General features: G+C 29.0%; 1 protein-coding gene across 3 annotated transcripts in view; it reads left to right on the top strand.

Annotated features, from left to right (window-relative positions):
* Positions 1-21216, top strand: part of LOC129965454 (autism susceptibility gene 2 protein-like) — an 889904-nt gene that overhangs the window by 242244 nt on the left and 626444 nt on the right. For all 3 annotated transcript variants that reach the window (XM_056079331.1, XM_056079329.1, XM_056079330.1), the window contains exon 2: positions 15226-15264. In XM_056079331.1, the coding sequence (XP_055935306.1) occupies positions 15226-15264 (39 nt within the window). The remainder of the gene's footprint in view (positions 1-15225; positions 15265-21216) is intronic.

The following is a 21216-nucleotide window of genomic DNA, read 5'->3' as shown; positions in this document are numbered from 1 at the left end:
AATTTATGTTTTCACTAAATCTAACAAAGATTATCCTGATATTTCATAAAATTATTACAAAATAATAATAGAATAGAAAATATAGATTACTAAAAATATTTTTTTTTGTAAAGCATAATTACTTTTCTTGTTTTTTAATAGGTTAAATAAAATTGATGGTTAAATTTTTTTTCATTCTGATAATAACTTTAAAATTTGGCATTTATTTATAAATGAAATGTGTAATATATCAAATGAAATGTGTTTATTTCTAAATCCCTAGTTGTTGTTGGCTTATTCCTTTACTAACTCATTTTTCACGAAGAAATGATGTACCAATATTTGTGCGAAAATATTTTGAAAAGTATGTGAATAATACTGAAATTTTTTTTTTTAGAAAAATAGTAAAAATAAATTCTAATTCCACTTTTAAATGATTAATCTATGATAATACAATGTGTAATACATTAAGCCTTCCTTATAAATGCTTCTTTTTCATTCTTTGATGTATGTGTCAATATATCTTGTAACGAAATAAAGTTTAATTAAATATGGTACGAAATCCTAGACTTTCAGTTTCAATTCACAGCCAACTCGTCTTTACAATACAGTGACAATTAATTAATTAATTTCCGACTTTTCAAAGTTAAACATTTAAACAAAGTTGCAGTTTTATAATTTATCTGATCGTCTTGGCAGGTTAAAAACTATATCAACATTGTGCAAGTTTAAGACTGAAGCATTTTATTCTGACGTGCAAAATAAATTTTCATCGAGTACATCTGAATGAATCTGAGAAAGAGACAATCCAACCATTGTAATTAGGCGGAATTATTTCTCATTTTCTCCTGGAAGTAATTAATTAAATTTAGATTCTCTCAGTCCGTTTATTTTTCTCAATAAATTTCTTTTGGGATTGCATCGAAAATGTTTAATCGTACCGAAATCAACTCACAAAGCGAACTGCATTTTTCCGTGTCAGTTAATGATGTTCTTCTTCAGTGTTTTCTGTTTAAATATTTAATGCTGTTGCCATTTCCAAAAGTGGATGTATTCCTTTCGGAGTTTTATTTTTAATCGTCTCCGTACATTAGCCAATCAAAGCGGAGGGAAAAAAATATCAAATTAGAGCATAAAGTTTTGACGAAAGAGTATTTTCTTTCAAGATATTCTAATTAGTCTCACTTAATTACCTAATGTTTATTTATATTATCTGTGTTAAATAACATAATTGCTAATCCGGCGTTTATTTTTCGCTTAGCGTTGCTATTAGATGGAAATGTAATGCATTGCAATGGTAATTGTTAGCTTGTGATAAGAGCACTGTCGTTCCTTGTTTTAAGGGATTAAAAATGTTATTATTTTATAAGAATTATGTGCTTATAGAAGCAGAAGATGAGTTCTTCGTTGAATGAAAATATAACTTTCAATGTAACAAAAAAAAAGATTGAATATTATATAAATGATAATTTTTATTTATGTAATGTATTAATTAATTAAAATGTTCAACGACTTTTTCCAATGTGTCTTATAACTTTAAACGAACAATTCTTGTATATATAAATATAAATTTATTTATTTCGTGTATCTCAGAAACGGCCCTAAGAATTTTTATTAAATCTTATATTTGGATAAGGTTTTTGTTTGTTAAGTTTCTCTATACAAGTATCTTTCCTGAGAAAAAGAGATTTTACACACACACAAACACACACAGAAATTATAACTAATTATTAGAATAAGTATATTCAACTTCCGCATAGAAGTGTGGACAGGGCAATATAGTGGTCAGAACATCATGATTGACACGTGTATGGCAGGTCCTTGGTTCCAGTCACGATATTTGCTTTATTCTTTTACTTATGTATTTAATATGTTTTGTAGTCGTGTCTTGTGGTTTTCAAAGAAACTGCCCGGTTTTAAATATGCTATTTTTAATCTTCACAAACACAGCTACTCTACAAAATTCCCAAACACTTATTACTACAGACACACATAGAAAATTAGGTTAAAGAACAATATGGTGGAGGGATTCTACGGTTTCCAGCCAAAAGAATTCGGTGTTAGCGCAAGGGTTATGCGTAGGGGAAAAGTCGACCTCAGGGTTCAGTTCTGCCGTTCGACTGGGTGTCTTCTGCAAAACTCCACAATGGGGCACTCTCTGCTCAAGGGGAGAGAGAGAGGTGCTACAATTTGCTTTTTTTTTTTTTTTTTTTTTTTTTTTCTATATAGGTGTCTTTCCTGAAAAACGCAATTTTACGTACACAATTTTTTTATAACTATTAGAGCCTTTTTCTGTATGCTCTCATGCTGACAATGTCATATAGCGCTATCTGGGACCCAATTTCATCATGGTGTGGTTAAACCCAAATTTCACCATGGCGAAACAGAATGCAAGTTTAAAAATATAAGTAATGATAGATAAACTGTAAAATGAATATTGTAATATAGCAGATTGTTTCGAATAAAATGTTAAACTAAGTGCCTTCGTGAATTTTTTTATATGTAAATGAGCAGTTCTTATGTTGGTAAGATTGAAAAATATTCATATGCAATCAGTATGTGATTCATATCTAAACATTTTCTCCGGAACAACACGATTTTACAGGGGGGAAGGGACGGCCGAGCGAAGTTCGTTCTTCTAAATATCATGACTAAAGCCATATTAGTAAATAAAACTTAATGTATTTAATGTAATTTAAATAATATAATCTTTAATTTTGATATACTTAAAAGCCATTAAAATCAGTGTGTGTGTGCGCGCGCACGTCACATCACCTAAAGGGCCTGGGCAACTTCTTCAAACAAACCAAGCACTCTTATTGTTTTGGACAAGAAAAAAAAATGTTAATTTTTTAAAGTGCAAATGTTAATTAAATTTTCAGCTAATTAATAAAATAACAGAAGCCTTGCTGCTCTTCTGCAGTAACTTTGGAGCAAATTATTTTATAAGAAATTTTTTAATATTGTCTTAAAAATTCAAAATTGTATTTTTTTCTGTAATATCAAAATCTTTTCTGTGCAGACTTTTTCTTGGAATTGTATCAATTCTTTTAGAATTTAATGCAAACAAATTTTGAATACAATAACTATAAGACTCTAAACATACTTTACCACAGTTTTTTTTTTTTTTTTTTGTAATTCCTGTTTCATATCTTTTAATATTTTTTTATTTGTTTCGACTGTTTATTTAATGGTATTTTAAAGAACTGAAAGAAAGAATATTTATGCCCATCATTTTCAATCAATTATAGGTAACCAAGGCCGAAAGTCTATGAATCACGTGCTGTAATTGAATAAAAAGATTGCGTGTAGTACAATAAATTATTGGAAATTACTTTTAACGGTAAAAGTATTAAGCTATAAAAATTTTTAAAATCTCAGAAACACCAGATATTTTAGTTAGTAATGCATAAGTAATACCTATATTGCAATTTAATATATTAATTTAAAGTTTAACTGTAGATAGTTGTTACTACACTATCTTGCATGGCATTGTTTAGTTTTGCCGGCGTCCTGACCTAGGGGTAGGGCGTCTTCCCCGTGATATAGGTGTTCTGGGTTCGAGTCCTAGTTCGGGCATGGTTGTTCTCTACCTTGTGTTCTCTCTGTGAAGTGCGTGAATGAGCCCCCCTGTCAAAAGGGGTTGTGCAAGAGAGTGCGTGTGTGTCATCTTCATATGAGCTAGAAGTCAGACTTCTGCCCTCGGGTGCTCAGGGGTCTTTACCCTCAGAAGCTACTGCGCAAAAATTTGACTAAAAAAAATTTAGTTTTAAAATAAATATAAAATAAAAATCTATTATTATGGATTAATTATCTTTTTATTTATTTGAATTGAATTATAATAAGCTTTACTGTTCTGGAAATAGTGTTTCGTATTTAAAAGAAAATTGTTTTGAGCAATCAGTTTTCATGATGCTTGAAAACTCATTGAACTTAAACTTGACTCAAACGTAAGCAAAAATTTAAAACAAATTAATTCTAAATTTTATGACAAATATTAATATATATTGAAACAAATATTATTGAAATGCACATCATTTTTTATTTGTATCACAATTTTTATACTACTTATATGTAGTTTTATGCATCATTATTAATATAGATTTTGAAATTATTTAGCCTAAAGTATATCTTCTATATTATTCATATTTTCAGTAATTTTTGCTCAACATTTTATAGTTACCTTAATTTTACCTTATTTACCTTAATTTGCTTTGAAACAAGTGATTAACTTTGTCTGTTTGTAAACATGAAATTGATAGTTGGAAATCAGCAATAATGCCACGAATGCATAACTTGACAGCTCGCTTCACCATCAACACTTCATAGCGATAATCTACAGAATTGCTTCAGCCTCTTACATTTATATAAATTTTCCGATTTTCTAGAAGAATCTTCAGATCTCGATTCCTAATAGAAATAGTTTCGCATTTTCTAGGAAGGACGGGAGGGAGGATCATAGAACCATTTATTTAGCGTCTATCTATCACAGTAAATCTCTTTCTTACTATAACAGTAACTTTACTGGAAAGCTGTATTTACAGTTTTGTGTGTTGTTTTTCACTCAATAGTGTTTAGACTTTTTATTCTTATCAAGTAGCGAATGAGAAATTTATATTTCGTCTTAATATAACAAATAAGGCCGAAAGTAGCATATTCGTTTTATTTATTAAATAAAATATTTTTTTTATTTATCTTATTTAATGAATGCAACAGGGATTTTAAAATTCCATATAATACACCCCTGACCTTCCGCATACCAGACGGTTACCTAGACAACCATGCCATCGGGATCATCCGGATGGGAGTCAAGTTATCAGTATATACGCTTTAGCAAAAGTTCGAGGACCATTTTCTCGAAATTGACTGGCCTTTGCGTTTTAATATTTTCATGAATGAACATTCTAAATGTATACCATCATTATACTAAATCTCATCCCGATCTCGGATTTCAACCCCGTGCCCTCCCCTTGTTAGAATATTTCACTTCATTAACAAAAGACATTTGAAAGCCTCATGGATTTGACTTATCTCTCTATAATACGGTGCTTCTCCGATCCAACTTTTCCATTAATCTTATGTTTTTAAAAGGGCGAGCAAGGAGTATTAAGGTGAGAACAAGTCACTGCAAGCCGAGACTATTGATACTACTTACAGCTGCGCGTATTTTAAATTATATTTTATAATATTTATTATATTGTATGACTGTTTGTATTTTAAATATTTTGTAATATTGGGCTTTATAAAAGAAGGTCTTGCTGTTAAGATCTGTTTTTTAACTCCTCCTCCTTGATCCTACTGTCTACTTATTTAATTGTCTGTCTGACTGCTGAGAAATTATTGCAAATGTTTTTGAAAAATCTTTAGTACAGCTCCAGTTATTAAGAATTTGCAAATGATGCGGGATTATACTATTTCTGTTTTATAATATTTATCAGCTCATATCCAGCATACGAGTTTGATATAATAACTGTGATTTAACTAACTTTAAAATCTTTATTGACTAGATATTAACCAAAATTACATACTTAAGAACCCTTCTAAATGAAATGGGTTAAAAAATTATATTAGATTAACATTTTATTAACAAATACAAGTTTAATTTTATCCATATCATTAGTGATTACAGTATTCGACCATTTAAATTAAGTGGAATAAGTATTTCACATTTTTCCTGAAATTAAATTTAAATAATTTGAATGCAGCGGGAATTTTTAATCTAAGCAAAATTTGTTCGAAAAATGTATACATTGTTCGTATTAGATATTTTTGTGTTTATATAAAGGAATATAATCCTTTCGGAATCTGAAATTAATAATCTGTAAATATTAGCCAATTGAAAAGAGAGAAAAAGTTGCAGAATTACAACAGACATTTTGAGCCGAATGAATGAATATCTTTCATTTCATATGCTTATAATTCGGTTTCACTAATTGATGAATGTTCATTCTCATGTAATTATTAATTAATTATCCATCTGTGATTATCTGAGAAATTTTATATGCAGATGGAGATTTAATATTTTACGATTGCAGTTTGTAATTGCTTTTATAAATAAGAAATTCATTTTATTTAATTTTGCCAAACGATATTTCATTTAATTATTCGAAGAATTCTTTGATCATGTTAGGAAAATGTGTTTGATTATTATATATATGAAAGCAAATTTTAGCAGTTGCGTGGACGAGTAGAAGAAACTTTTAAAATTTAACTTCGATTTATTTCATCCCGGGAGGCGTAAATTGTACAAGAAAGAAACGATGATAAAAGATGCATCAATCGACATCACGACACAAGAGTAAAAGAGCGAGAAATTTTCCCCTACAGTGATTTTACTATGAAATTTTGATAGGGATTTTTTGATATGTGTCGACTTAGGATAAGGAATCTTAAGTATCTTTGAAAGAATGTCGTAAGCATTAGGAATTTCTATCTCTTCACTCGGAGCGTGAGAAAATGCTGAAGCCAACAGTTTTCTAGAACATATATTAAAAATAATTAAATAAAATGTGGGAATTGGATCAGGAAATAAGAGAACATTTTCGAGTTATGTTAATATGGGCAAAATTAAGTTTAAAATTAGGAAATTAATAAGGATTTAAATTGGATTAAAATTATATAGAATACAGTTTCCATAAAACGATTTTCAATTACAACCAAAGATAACTTATATTTAAATGAAAACATATATTTATGCTGCCTTTATTTTTATGCATTATAATATTTCTAAGACCTTTTAAAAGTGAATACATTTCATAATTTTTGTTTATTTATCATAATACTTCAAATGAAAATCGTATCCGTAAGATACGTTTTGTGTTATATGTTGTTTAAATCTTTCCGGACTTGAAGCTAAACATTTTTCATTACAAATAACAAGCTTTTCTTAGTATTTTCATTCTTCTTTAAGGGGGAGGGGGGTTGGAGAAGTTTTAATGGGGCTCTACATGTGATTTTACTGATCACATTACCAGTGAATGATGAATGCGTAATCTCTTATAAATGAAAAATATTAATTATGAAGTATTTTTCTTTTTTTTTTTCTTTAACTAACAAATAATAATTAAAATCTAAAAGAGCTAACGCACTGAATCTTCATTTATAAAATCCGCAAATCACTTAAAAATAAAAGATTTTTCAAATCCATTTTGCCAAAAAATGTATTCGTTAATGCAATTTACATCTATTATTCTAATTTATAAATAAATATATTCAGAAAACCTAAATATATTCAGAAAGCATAATAAGCATTTCAAATAAATATATTCAGAAATATATTCAGCAAAATAAATATATTCAGAAAGCATAATGAGCATTTCACATGAAAATACTAATGCATTTATTTATAGTAAACCATCGATTAATGGTATATTTATTTAACAAAGAACTTTCCTCAAAATATCATATATATCATTAATTCGAATAAATGTCTATTAAATTAAACGCAATTCTTAACTATTTATAACTATATATTTATTAAACTATTATACAATAAATATACATTTATGACATACATTATAAATATACATTTATGCTGTAATTGTATATTTACTATTATTTTGAACTGAACTGATTTGATTTTATCATGTTTTTTACAAATTCACTAGTAAGTAAAATGCGTAGGAACATTAGTTTGATTCTATATGTTTATATATTTTAATTAAATTTGTTGAAGTTTTCAACAATTTTAATACAGCCTACTAACAACGAATAATTTAATTTCGATCCTTTCAAGCTAAATATTAATAATAACTTTCCAAATTGGAAATTGTTTCACAGTTATGCAGAGACTAGCATATTTTAAAACTTGACAGGGAATTAAATCATCTTAATTAACTGAAATCATTTAACCTTTTTTTTTTCGAAAAGGTAATTAATTAAATTTAGATACTCTTTGTCGTTGTTTTTTTTCCCTCAATAAATTTCTTTGACGATTGCATTTAAAGCGTGTTTAATGGTACCGACATTAACTCAGAGCAAATTGTACTTTTTTCCCGAATTAATTAATCGTTTTCATCTGTAGTTTTTCTCTTTAAATATTTAATATTGTTGCCATCTCTAAAGGATTGTAATCCTATCAGTTTCTTTTTTTTATCATTTGCTGATAATAGTAGACTAAAAAGGGAAAAATATGGAATTAGGTCTTTGTTGGTTCATGATTTTCATTCGAAAGACACTATTACTAGAAATGCTAATTATATTTTACTTAATTGAATAATCGTCATTGATATCATTACATAATTAGTAATTCCGTTGGGGTTTTTTTTCCATTTATTTGTGTGTGTAATGAATTTCGAATCCTGTCGACTAAATAAAATGTAACATTATTTTGGTTGAAGCCGAATGCAGGTTCGAAGCAGTGAAGAGACTTGGTATTTTTATTTCTTTTCATTCTATTCTCTCTCTTCTCTTCCGGGAGACAAACATAATTATTTACAAGAAGGCGCAGCGCGGCACAAAAGCAGAAGGCAAAAAGGGAGGAGCAAATGATCACTAGTCTTATATAACATAGGATTTCTCGCCAGGCGCCAATTCAATGCACGTGGTGACCTTTGACACCTTTTCAAGGGCAACAGAAGGGATCACTTTCATTTAAGACGTAGTACTGATGGCGCATTATTTTTTGCAGAGGAATTAATTAAACCGAAAGTGGAATTGGATCACGAAATAAGAGAATATTTTACCATGGTCTAAATAAAAATATCATTACAACTAAAATATATTTACCTATATATATACTATGAATATTAACTTCATTTGATGTAGTTTTCATTGCAAACGATATCTTCAAACGATAAAATAAAAAATTATAAAATGTTACATCAATGTTGGCAATGATTCTACAAACATATATGAAAATTAACTACAATTTTTAATATATAGTCTAGTTAAAATCTTATCTTTATTTAATAAATTCGTGATTTGAAGCCTTAACTTCCTTTAATAAATTCGTGATTTGAAACCTTAACTTTCTTTAATAAATTCGTGACTTAAAGCTTTAATTTTATTTAACCAATTGTATAAAATATCTGCAAACTCAATATTTTAATACAAATTAATTCTTCGAATTTCTGAAGAAATTTTTACATAAGCCGTATTTAGCGTAGTATGGATGTACTAGTCTTTTTAATTATAATAATTTACAGATCTGTTATTTTTTTTCACTTAGTAGACTAGTGCAGGGGTGGCGAACCTTTATGGATCAACGTGCCATTTTTTCTAAAGAAATGCTCAATCAGGTATAGAAGTGCCGTCAAATAATTTTAACTTGTGATTAAATAAGAAAATTAAATGCCAACAACTCAAAACTCTTTCTTTACAACGAAAAAATACATTTTGTTCTGTATAGTAGTAAATGTTTTAGTCATGTGTAATTCAAATTGAAGTAATATTAGTGTGGCTTTCGTTGTTGCAGATTAGATGACAAATATTAGGATTGTAAGGTGTTACTTTTAACAGAATGCATGCTGAATTGGAAGTCATCTGCCAAACGGTTTTTAAGCGAGTCTTTAATGTTATTCATCTCTGAAAATAATGATTCACAGGCATAGGTAGATTAAAATATGGTTAAAATAGCATGAGTCAGCTTCTTCAAGCAATTAAATGTGTCTGAAATCGAATTCCGTGTTTTCAAAATTTCGTTATTGTCATTTTTACTTATAATGCTTGTTAATATTTCTGTTTCAATCTATTTCAACTTTCCTCCTCTTTTAATAAATTTTTGAATCCAAATTGAACTAGACTGGAAATCAATCAGTTGCATTTCAAATTCTTCAATTTCCAACCAATCGAATTGGGACTAATTCAGTTTATCAAACGAAATCACATCGGGGTACATAATAAACTTCCGATAATTCTTTAAACTGAGAAAGTCTCGCCGAAAATTCCTTGATTGAAGAATCAATTACGGAAATAAATTCTTCAATAACTTTTGCTTAGGCTGGTTTCTCATATACATCTAAATTTGATATATAATAGTAATATTTTTTCGAAGTTTGGAAAGTGATATTTTTTTTTCAAGTTTGTAGTTTTTTTGTAATATTACCGTTTCTGAAAATATGCAGTTTAACGAGAAAAGTGCGAATGAGGTCCATCATGGTGACAATTTTTTTTATTTGTGCCTTGAAGTTTTACGTTCAATTGATTGAAATGTTGGCATATGTCTGTAAAAAACATCAATTTTGAAAGCCACATAATATCCACCAACTGTAGGTATTGTTGAATTTCCCCCTCCTTTTGCAGAAACAGTCTGATTTCTTCCAAGCAGTCGACAAATCCTTGAAGTACGTTCCCGCGGCTCAACCAGCGAACATTATTACACATTAGTAAGCCATTATACATCGAGTTGACTTTATCCAACAAAACATCAAACTTTCGTTTATTTAAAGCCTACGACGATAAGAGGTTGACTATTTTTGTGACTAACGCCATTACATTATCAAAAGATGTTAAACACTCTTAGCATACAAGGCTTGTTAGTGAATAATGCAGTGAAATTCCAGAATTGAATGTCCTACGTCTGTTTGAATTAAACTAATGAAACTTTTTTTTTTTGCCCACCATATTTGGAACACCATCAGTTGTTACTGAAACAATTCTTTTCAAATCAATTTCTTTCTCAGCACGCGATTTTTTAACATCCTTACAAATAAATGTGCCCTTTGTAGTTGTTAGAAACGATTGTGATTGCAATTACTTCTTCCTTAATGAGGCTTCCTACAAAATATCGAGCAAAAATAACTAAACGTGCAGATTTTGTGACATCAGTACTTTCGTAAAGACATAGAGATATAAAAGGAGCAGAATTAATGTCATCTGTTACATTTCCAGCCAGTTTTAAGATTCTTTCTTTTATTGTGTTTCTTGATAGAGGAATACCTTTGATGCGCTGAATTGTCTTACCTTTATTAACAAAATCCTCAAAAAGTGAGGACGCGCATGCTAATCAGGCTTCTTTCAAAAATTCGACTTCTTGTAAAGGCTTACTATGCCGAGCAATGACACTAGCAGCCAAGTAACTTGCCGCGCTCATATGACAATTTTTGCTAACATATTTAATCATAGACGTCGATTATTTATTTCTGTCTTTTATTGGTCTTGCAGGGAATGGGAATATACACCCCTTGCACCGCGACCGATCACTCGCGTTTGTTCGAATTACATCATAGTGAACTTTGTTATTTTGAACTAAAAGACAAACCGTTTTGATCGGTGATGTGCCCAAAATATTGTGTCGCATGCTATCAGTGGCAAGCGTGCCGCTGGTTCACCATCCCTGGACTATTGTCTTGAAAAGAGAAGATAATTGAATGTTTGCTCACAAAATAATTTTAAAAATTGCGTGTATTTAAATTAATAAAAAAATGATATCGACTTAAATTCTAGATATCTTGCAACTGTGCATAAAATATGGCTGTTTAAATCTAATGAATTTAATTTAATGACTTACTTTAAACCTTCAATAATAAAATATTACACTTAATCGTATAGGTTCATATTTTTTATGCTGAAGTGCTTAAAGTTTATTTTATTTAAATTATTTTTATTTATTTGAAATTACTCTGTTTCCATTATTAATATTTTGTCATCACTTCAAATTCTCTCTGTATATATAACAACTTGATTGTGAGGAAATTAATTTTCAATTGTTTTAAACAAATGCCTCAAAGTTGCAAACTTGAAAATTTTTTCTGATTATTCTATCATGTTAAAAAGTGCATTAACTTTATGCTAGTCTAAAGCTAAAACAATTTTATCGGAAATAGGCTTTCCGTATAGAGCGAGTTACAGCGCGCTTTCAATCGATTTAATTAAACAGAATTATTTCCTGTTTTCTCAAAAAAGTAATTAATTAAATTTAGATGCTTTCTGTCGTTTATACATCTCAATAAATTTCTTTGGAGATTCTATCCAGAAAGTTTAATCATACAGCTGAAAGCAAATTGCATTTTTCTAGTCTGTTTAATGTAGTGTCTTCTTTTAGGATCTCTCTTAAATATTTAATGCTGTTGCCATCGCAAAAGAATGAATGTAATCTTTTCGAATATTTTTTTAGTCGTCTGCGAAAATTAGGCAATGTAAATATGAAGGAAGAGAAAATTCATTGGAAATAATAAAGATCATGTAATTGTCTTATGTATTTATTGAAAAATAACTGAATTTAATAATATTGTTCCTATTCTTGTGTTTGCTTGTCATTAAATATTGTAACAAAATGAAGATATATTACATTGCAGCGAAAAATGTTAAGAGTTTATTTATTTGCTAATTAGACCACAATTAAACATTAAATGGAGCTTTATTTTCATTCATTTCTTTTTCTATATTTCCAAAAACGGTTTGTTTGTACTTTAATATGATTTTCTTTATTTAATTATGTTATTTTGTAGACATTAAGTTTTAATTCTACGAGAAAAACTCAAAGAATAATATTCCGATTTTTTATTTTTTATTTTATTTATTTTTTATTTTTTTTTTTTTTTTTTGCTTCTACAATATTTTTTATTTTATTTCGCAGACCAAAAAGGGAAAAATTACATATTCTTAATTGCTTTTAAAATTATATTAAAATTAAACTTTTTATTTATTTCTTTTTCTAAAAACTTTCAAAAATTGTACTTTCTGTCATTTTTGTCAATTGAATTATGAGTTGAATATGAATTAATCATTTAAATTATGAAATGACTTTTCGAATGTGATCAAATCTTATTATTTATAAAAGTGTTTGGAGATTAATTGTCTTTTAGTCGTGCATGCGAGACAAAATGCGCAGTAATTAAAAGCGAGATACAAATATTAATGGAGTATTTGATCCCTTTTAAATTTTGCATTGTTAATACAATTTCCAAGTATGAGTTAAAGTATTATTAATAAGTGTAGAATTTTAACTGCATATATCGTTACGGATCTGTAATGTTATTGCTTCCTAGCACAGTTAGTTCCATTGTAGGAAACGTAGTTTTACGGTTAACTCTATTGGATGCTGATCGGATGCCGGATCAATGACCCCCCCCCCGGGCTTGGCGACAATTTGGCGACTTTGACGACAAAAGGAATGATACTACAATTTCTCGAATTTTAACGCTAAGACCAATAGGAAGCGAGTTATGCTTTGTTGTTCGAGAACCTTCTGTACTCAGCTCTAGAAACTATAAAAGGCCGGCTATCGAAGCCATAGTCAGTCGCACAGAGAGTTATCTCTGTGACAGAGACAGAGAGTTAACTCATAGTGTGAGTTAGCGGCGAATTAGTTGGATCAGTCCAACGATTATTGAAGTGAGAATTGAGCCTTCCGCCGAGTCTTGGAGGCAAGTATTGAAGCAGTATCGAGTCGTGTGAGGAGTAGCCAGTCGTATAGTAGTGAGTCGGCAGTTGGATACAGCTAAAGCGAGGAGACAGTGCAGAATAGCAGACGTTAAGAGAGCTTAGTGAATAGCTACGCCACTTCTGTCTTCCTGCTGTTCTGTCTGGCTGATTTGTATGCTGTTGTGGTTGTTTACTACAGAATATTACTTGTGGACTGCTATTGGTTGTAAGTGTGTGTATAGATTGTATACGCCTTGGCTGTGCATTCTCATCTGTATGTTCATGTCTTTGTGTTAGCAAACGTTATTTGTTATACTGGCCTGTTGATTATGTTACACCATACACCTACTGCAAGCGAAACCGTTTACTTTACGGACTTAATGGAGGAAGTTTCGTAACAATATGCTTAATATATGAAAAAGGAAAACTCAATTAATTGAAGATAAAATATACGATTTTTAAGGATGCGGTGTCTTTAAATTAAACGACTGATATCCATAACCAATCTATTTATGTAATCTTTCTTTTTTTCATTTATTACAAGCTCTTCCTCCGTCGTTCCCCTGTCCCCCTCACGATAACCCGTTTCACTGCAGTAATTAAACACTTATTCCTTTGAAAGGGAAAGGACACTAATCTTCTGAGTTCTGTTGTAATCGCGTAATCTGATTTTCTCTAAAGACTCAGAATAATCACAACCGACCGCGAATTGGTTGAGCTGGCTGGATGACGTATGGGTAAAAGTGCGGATGGAAATATTTAAATCCTTTCGTGCCTTTAGAAAGATTGCATTTGAGGAACTTGGAGAGAGATTTAGGTTTAATTTAAAATGAGAGAGATCATTTTGATACCTTAAGTGTTATTTGTTGGACAATGTAATGTTTGATGTAAATGTTTGTGCTGTTAAACTTTATTTTAATATTGATCGAAACAATTCAGCACGTCTTTATGATCGTTTTTTATATTCTTGATTCCTATGCGATATTTTAGAAAAGTACAAAGTAATGAATTGAACAAAAGGTGAATACATAGCAATATTATTGCAGATCAAAAACAAGCATGTGAACTTTGGAACAAATAAATAAAGGGCAAAATAAAAAGGAATGCATAGTAAAAATTAACTACTTCGGATATCATTTGAGTTAGTTAATTGATCGTCGCCGCCATAGTTCTGATGCGGGAACTAATTCGAGCCTTAGTGGCCATCACTGATTGCAGTACAATTAATCAGTAGGAAGTACGTCACATGACTGAAGCGGACGTAACTGGCCCGGGAAGAGAGAAACAATCGCCATACAAATAGTTTCTCATCCCAATATTTGGGGTGTGCCTCTTGTGGGAATTAATAAAATCTAAGACATATCCAATAAATAAATTCAAGCATGTCAATGTCCAGCTTGAATTCAGTGTTTACTTTTTTTTTTTTTGTTGAACATTTATCTGGAGCATATTATTTACGAGTAAATATTTATAAATAAAATATTGTAATTATATTAGACTTAATAAGTGGTGAATTGAATAATGATTTGGTGCCAGGGTTTTATAATTCTTTCATTGTTCTTCAATGGTATTTTTGTTTCGACTGCTATCCATTATATTCGATTATGTAGATTTCAAGTGACCAAAAGTTCTCAGCTTCGATACGGGACACTCTGGATCTCAGATATTCCGCGTATTATCTGAGACTCAAAGGGGAAAGTATGTGAGGTGTCATTTCAATATTCCAGAAATTTGTAAATAAATAAGTAATAGTAAAATAAACTAATTAGGTGACTAACCAAATAATTAATAATGATGTAAATAACTAAACACCTAGCTTTTATTTTTCATTTGAACCATGTAACTTTTTTACTCTTAATATTTTTCTCTTTTTCTAAATATTGTTGTATTTTTCCTTCTTTCTTTAAAGTGTTTACAGATTACTTTTTTCTTTTTTTACAGTTGTTTGATGACACTTGCTCCTCGCAATTGTCCCAAAAGGTAAGTAAAATTTGTGCATGTGTGTATATTATTTATCATTTTATGGATTTAAATGTATATTTATTATTTCTTAATAACTAGTATTTTATAAATGTTCTTTAGGTCCTTTGCTGTTTTCCTTTTTCTCTTTGTATATATATTTCAGTATTTAATTTCCATCTAGCAAGTTATTTGTAATATGTATCTACAGAAATTTCCCTTCTCACAATACAATTTTCGTTCTCCTAGAATAATCCTCGTTGGTATCCGGAATAAAATTAAATGAATAAGTAAAAATTAATTACATAATTAAATATTTAAAATGTCCAGATGTTAGAAATATATTTTGTTATGTTTTCACATTTTTTTTATTCTAGTTATTCATGCTCATTGGGTTTATTAGAGTGACTATTTTTTAGGTACAGTAAAACTGAAAGGAAAATTCTTCAGAATCTAATCTTCAGGAAAGTTAAATCTAGTTACTTTTTGATTATAAAGAATTCATTGATTGGGAAAAAAAAGAGAGTAAATACCAAATAGTTTATTCAAAAATGTTGTTCATGCCTCGTATCGAAAATCAGAATTGTCTGGCTTAATACAAGATTTATTGCTTTATGCGTATAGTATTGTTGGAAATTTAATATCAATTTTGGTTTTATTTTTAAAATAAGCTGGAGTGGCGTTCTCAAACTTTCTCGCATGTATTCTAATAAAGATGTTATCTCAGAGAACGCTTTGTATGGTATTGGCGTGCAATAATTATGAAATTTTGGCGAATTTTTTGGTGGTGAATCCCTGGCGTGTGGTTAATAGTATCCGAAAAACGAATTTGTATTTTAGACGCATTTTTTCCGATCGATTGAAACAAAAAAATTTGACATAGAATTATACTTTAATCTTAATGCGAAATGTCATATATGTAAATGAGTTATTGCGTTTAGATGTTTCTGAACATACTGATCGTCAGATGGTCAACCTATTGTTGGATTTGGCTCAAAATTTGATAAGTATCGATATAGATGTTAAATCTGTGTTCTAAATTTTAACCATCTGGCTCTTGCCGTTTTGCAGTTATAATGTTAACTTATATTCGAACTGCCGGACAAACAGGATTTTGTTCAAAATTTGATGCAAACCTACGAATTTGGTGTAAAGATTGTATTCCAAATTTCATCTGTCTAGCCTAATAGTTTTTGAGTTTAGTCTTTTCAGAGACAGACAGACATAATGCTAAAAATGATTTTTTCGAACTGAAAAATCTGAACCATAGATATTAGTCAGAATCTCGAGTTCGATTTTTTTTTTTTTTTTTTTTTTGACGATTACAATACTTTCTCTACTTCTCTATACTAGAAAGGAAAAAAAGTTTTTTTTTTAAATTTAAATAATGATCTTTCCCTTTATTTCTATTTTTGTAAACAGTAGACCTCTAAAAGTCTCAAAGAAATGCCCCAACTATCATAGATGTTTAAAGGAGCCGCGGTGGCCTGGTGGTAAAGTCTCGGCATCGGAACCGGCGGGTTACAGGTTCGAGACCCAATTCCACCTTAAGAACCGTTGTGTGCGTGGGTCTGGTGCACGTTAAACGTCCTGGCCAAACATCCTTCCGCTGGGGTGGCGTGGTGTGGAGAGGGGGGTGCCAACTCAGGTGCTGTCCTCATCATCTGACCGTGGTTCAGAATGACGAGGTCCGTCCCAAAATATCCCTCGTGTTTGCTTTAAAACGGGACGTTAATAAAACTAAAACTAAACTGAACATAGATGTTAAAGATTTAGGTTATGAGTTCTCAACATAGAAATATGTATTCTTTTTTTTTTTTTTTTTTTATTTTTGATTGAGGATTATTTATACAGTTCTTTTTCAATATTCCCAAAATTCCATTTAAATATTTCCACTATAAGAAAAACTACAATTAAATAATTTCTTTTATCAATATTAGGAAGATTACAATTAGATTTCTATTTTTATCAGTATTAACAATATTACAGTGCAATATCAGATATTTTAATGGTGCCAAATTCAACAATATTTGTCCATCCATTAAAAAAATCATTAAAAAAGGCCACCGTCTTGAACAAAATTTCAAAAATAAAAATCCTTATGCTTACATCTTTTTTTCATGATTTCGAAAGACATTCATGCCATATCCGAAGGAAATCGAATTCCACATTCGATCGTGATTGTATCATAATCAAATTTGATGATAGTAAACGAATTGAAGAATTCTCAAATTGAAATGGGGCGTGACACCCCTCTGTCCAGCATTATATATAGCAAATTATCGAGCATTTTAATAAAATTCGGAAATAATCTGAAATGTTTTTTCAATTCTGAAAAGCATTCTTAATTTAGGGTAACCCCTTCTAATCCATCTAATCCTATCCGTCGAACTACGACACATTTGAGCTACAGAAAAGTGAATTTGATATTTATTATTTAACATTCTAAATCTCGTTCGAAGAGTCGGAAATATTCAAATTTAAATGAGGGAAAAATTGCAAATTTGTATTTTAATTAATCCTAAAAATTGTAAAGGACTTTTATTTAAATTTTGATTCAAAGTAGTAAAAGGTTTAAGTGCCATTAAATTATGATTAAGGGGCCAATGGACCTAGAAACAAACAATAATGGACTAAAAACTAAAATTCTATTTTTGTCGTTTCATAACCAAATAATATTTTTTTATTCTACTAAAACAAAGTTATAAAATAAATATAAATAAATATCTGTGCTAAAATAAATATTTTGAGCAGGATAAAAAGTACATTTTAATGATAATTTCTGAAGAAATTAAATAAAATTGATAATGAATTCAATAATAATTTCAGGTGAATATTAAAAAACAAATAAGATATGCTTTTTATATTTCAAGGTTCTTTTAGATAGTTAAAAGTCAATTTTAGTTTTAAAAAAAACATAAAATTCCTCTGAAAATTCAGTAAATATGCATAAAAATATTTCTAAAAAATTAGCATTTAATTGAAATTGCAAAATTATACACAGTTTCGTTCCAAGTAAATTTATATTAGATAATAAGGGTAAAATAATAGAAAAAAAATCAAGTCTTCTGAAATATTTTAAAATTTTTAAAAATTATATATTTTTTAATTTTTTAAATAATGTATTTCGTTTTTAAAAGATTTTTTCAAAACATTTTACGTATTTATATTTTAATTAATATGCGTAAAATATTTTATAAACCTAAGTGAATAATTCGATCAATTTTTTTGGTACTTAATGATTTTGCAACAAATAAATTGACACAACACATTGTGAATTTTTGTGAAAACAAATAATTTAATTTCCTTTTTAAATACTCTGTATTGTATAATGACCATTTGATGATTAAATTCATTTAACTCACCAGCAAAATGTGGTAGAAAAATTTTTTCTACAATATTGATCGTCGAAGAAAACGATTTGTGTTCAGAATCAGTTATTCCCCGTTTTTATCCCTCTAGTGGCAACACCACCTTTTCAGTGTCTCCAAATCCCCTCACAACAAAATATTTCACGGTAAGAGTTAAACAACCCTTCATGTGCAGAGAAAAGGGTCCCGTAATCCCCGTCTGTGCTGTGCTTAGGGCAATCAGATTATAGCTTTACATCGTGTAAAGCTGTAATCTGATTTCTCTAAGACTCCATATAACCACAGACGACCGCAAATTAGTTCAGCTGGATGAGTGGCGCTAGGGTGACGGTGATAAGAATTTTTGGGACACCCTCGTACCTTGATTCGGAGAAAGGTGACATTGGCTTGGACTGGTAGATTTCTTTAATTTAATCTGTAATACAATTTGGAAATGGTCGTGTTATCTTATTTGTATGATATAAAAAAAAATCATCATATTATTGCATCACACACAAAAAAATTGCCTTATTATATAAAAATAAAAACGTTTCAATACAAATAAAAAATTTTAAAAATAATGGAAATATAGAATTTACAGTTTTATTATAATTTATAAATGTATAATCCATACACTTAATGTATATGCTTTATGACAACAATGCTCTTAGAAACTACATACACATATTCATTTTGATGATAAAAACTGTGAAAATCGCTCGTTTATGTGTGCTGATGTTGCAAAAGGGTTAATGAATTGGAAAGAATTTCCAAAATATTTTAATAGTGTTTTGGGAAACGGAATTCAATGGTGTGAGTATTTATTAAAATTTATTTTATTTATTAATATTATTTTATTTATTTATATTTTATATTTTATTTATTTATATTTTATATTTTATTTATTTATATTTTATATTTTATTTATTTATATTTTATATTTTATTTATTTATATTTTATATTTTATTTATAAATATTATTTTATCTTTATTTTATTAAAATTTATTGGAGACTTATCAAATCATTTATAAGAGGCTTACAAAATTTATCGTAGTTTGTTTGATGTGTTTAAAAAGTCTTTAAACTTCTTTTTGCGGAATTTTTTTACGATTTTGAATTACTTTTGTTTGAAACGTCGTGGTATGTTAATGTTTTAGGATTGATTCATTAATCTTTAGCTTATTGTTTTAAATTTTGTTCTTAATTCTAAGATAATGTATACATATAAAAATATATATTTAATATCATCGCAATGGGCAGGAAAATGAATCTAGTAAGTAAAACAATAAAAAATATTTTTGTAAAATAAACGTAAGTACATTTTGTAAATTAATTAAAGTTACAAAACAAATATTGTACTGAATTTAACCTGATATCATGGAAAAACATTTCTTTTATAATTTTAAAGATTTATGGAAATTATCTGTGTGCAATCTTGGAATCAATTGTGTGCAGTCAATAGAAATCTGATGTGCAATTTTGAAGTAGTTGTAAGATAAATGTTAAAATTCTGATTACTTCAGAATAACAATGTAATTAAAATTTTGATGTTAGTAAAATGTTGGTGAAGTTTTGAGTTAATTTTTGAATTTAGTTAATAAAAGAAATTCCGTACCAATTTTGGTAGTTCCAGCTTGGTATCATGGAAAAAAATGTTTTTAATTTCAAAGAGGTATAAAACTGTTTGTGTGTTATCTTACTGGCTGAAATTGTAAAGAAAACATTAAAATTTTGAATAATTTTTAAATAATAATCTAAATAAAATTTGAAGTTAGTAAATACCTGTTTCCAAAAACGAAATTCATTAGATTTAAATTTGAGTACTGTATGTCAACCTACAAACGTTATCATATTAAAATATTATACGATTACCGACAAAAAAGAGCGAAAATATATAAGTATATAACAATCACTGAATATATGTTTGACATCTCCTGAAAGATTCTCTTTGAGAAATTGACATTCAAGGGATATATAGGAAGAAATTACTATAATATTTGCAATATTAGTGCAGGAATTACAGTAATATGATATTTATATCTATTCTATATCATCCAGAGGCATTATCTTCGATAAAGAAAATTCTAAATACAATGCTAATGCCTTCTATGAAAAAATTACAATTACACCGGGCAATGCTAGTTAGTATAATCTTTTTTCCACTTTCTTGAATTAAATAAAAAGAGGAAATAAAAATTAGAACGCAAAATTTTGGCTAACAACTCTCCGTTTTTCAGAACTCGGAACACATTCTCGGAATTACATTTGTTGCTCTGTTTGTCTGTTGTGAAATTTTATATGTGATCTTTATCCAAATATGGAGATTTCATCGTATTTCAAACGAAATTCCGTACACAGTCTCTCCGAGTGGCTTAAGTGAGCAAAATAATTACAAAATGCAGACAATTAGATGTATAAAATTAGTTACATTGTTTCATCATCAAAACATTAGGACCGTATCAAATTTTGATAATTTTCTGTTTAGGACTGTATCTTGATTTGTATATTTGGATTCGTGTAAAAACAGTATGCAAAGCGCAAACCCTTCGATAAATGAAATTTGATATATGATATTCTTATTAAAATTGTAGTTTTGTGTTAAATTTTAATTTCAACTAGACA

This window comes from Argiope bruennichi, chromosome 4, assembly GCF_947563725.1.
Source record: "Argiope bruennichi chromosome 4, qqArgBrue1.1, whole genome shotgun sequence".
NCBI lineage: Eukaryota > Metazoa > Arthropoda > Arachnida > Araneae > Araneidae > Argiope > Argiope bruennichi.
Note: the sequence above shows the minus strand (reverse complement) of the source record. Positions and strands in the feature narration are given on the sequence as shown.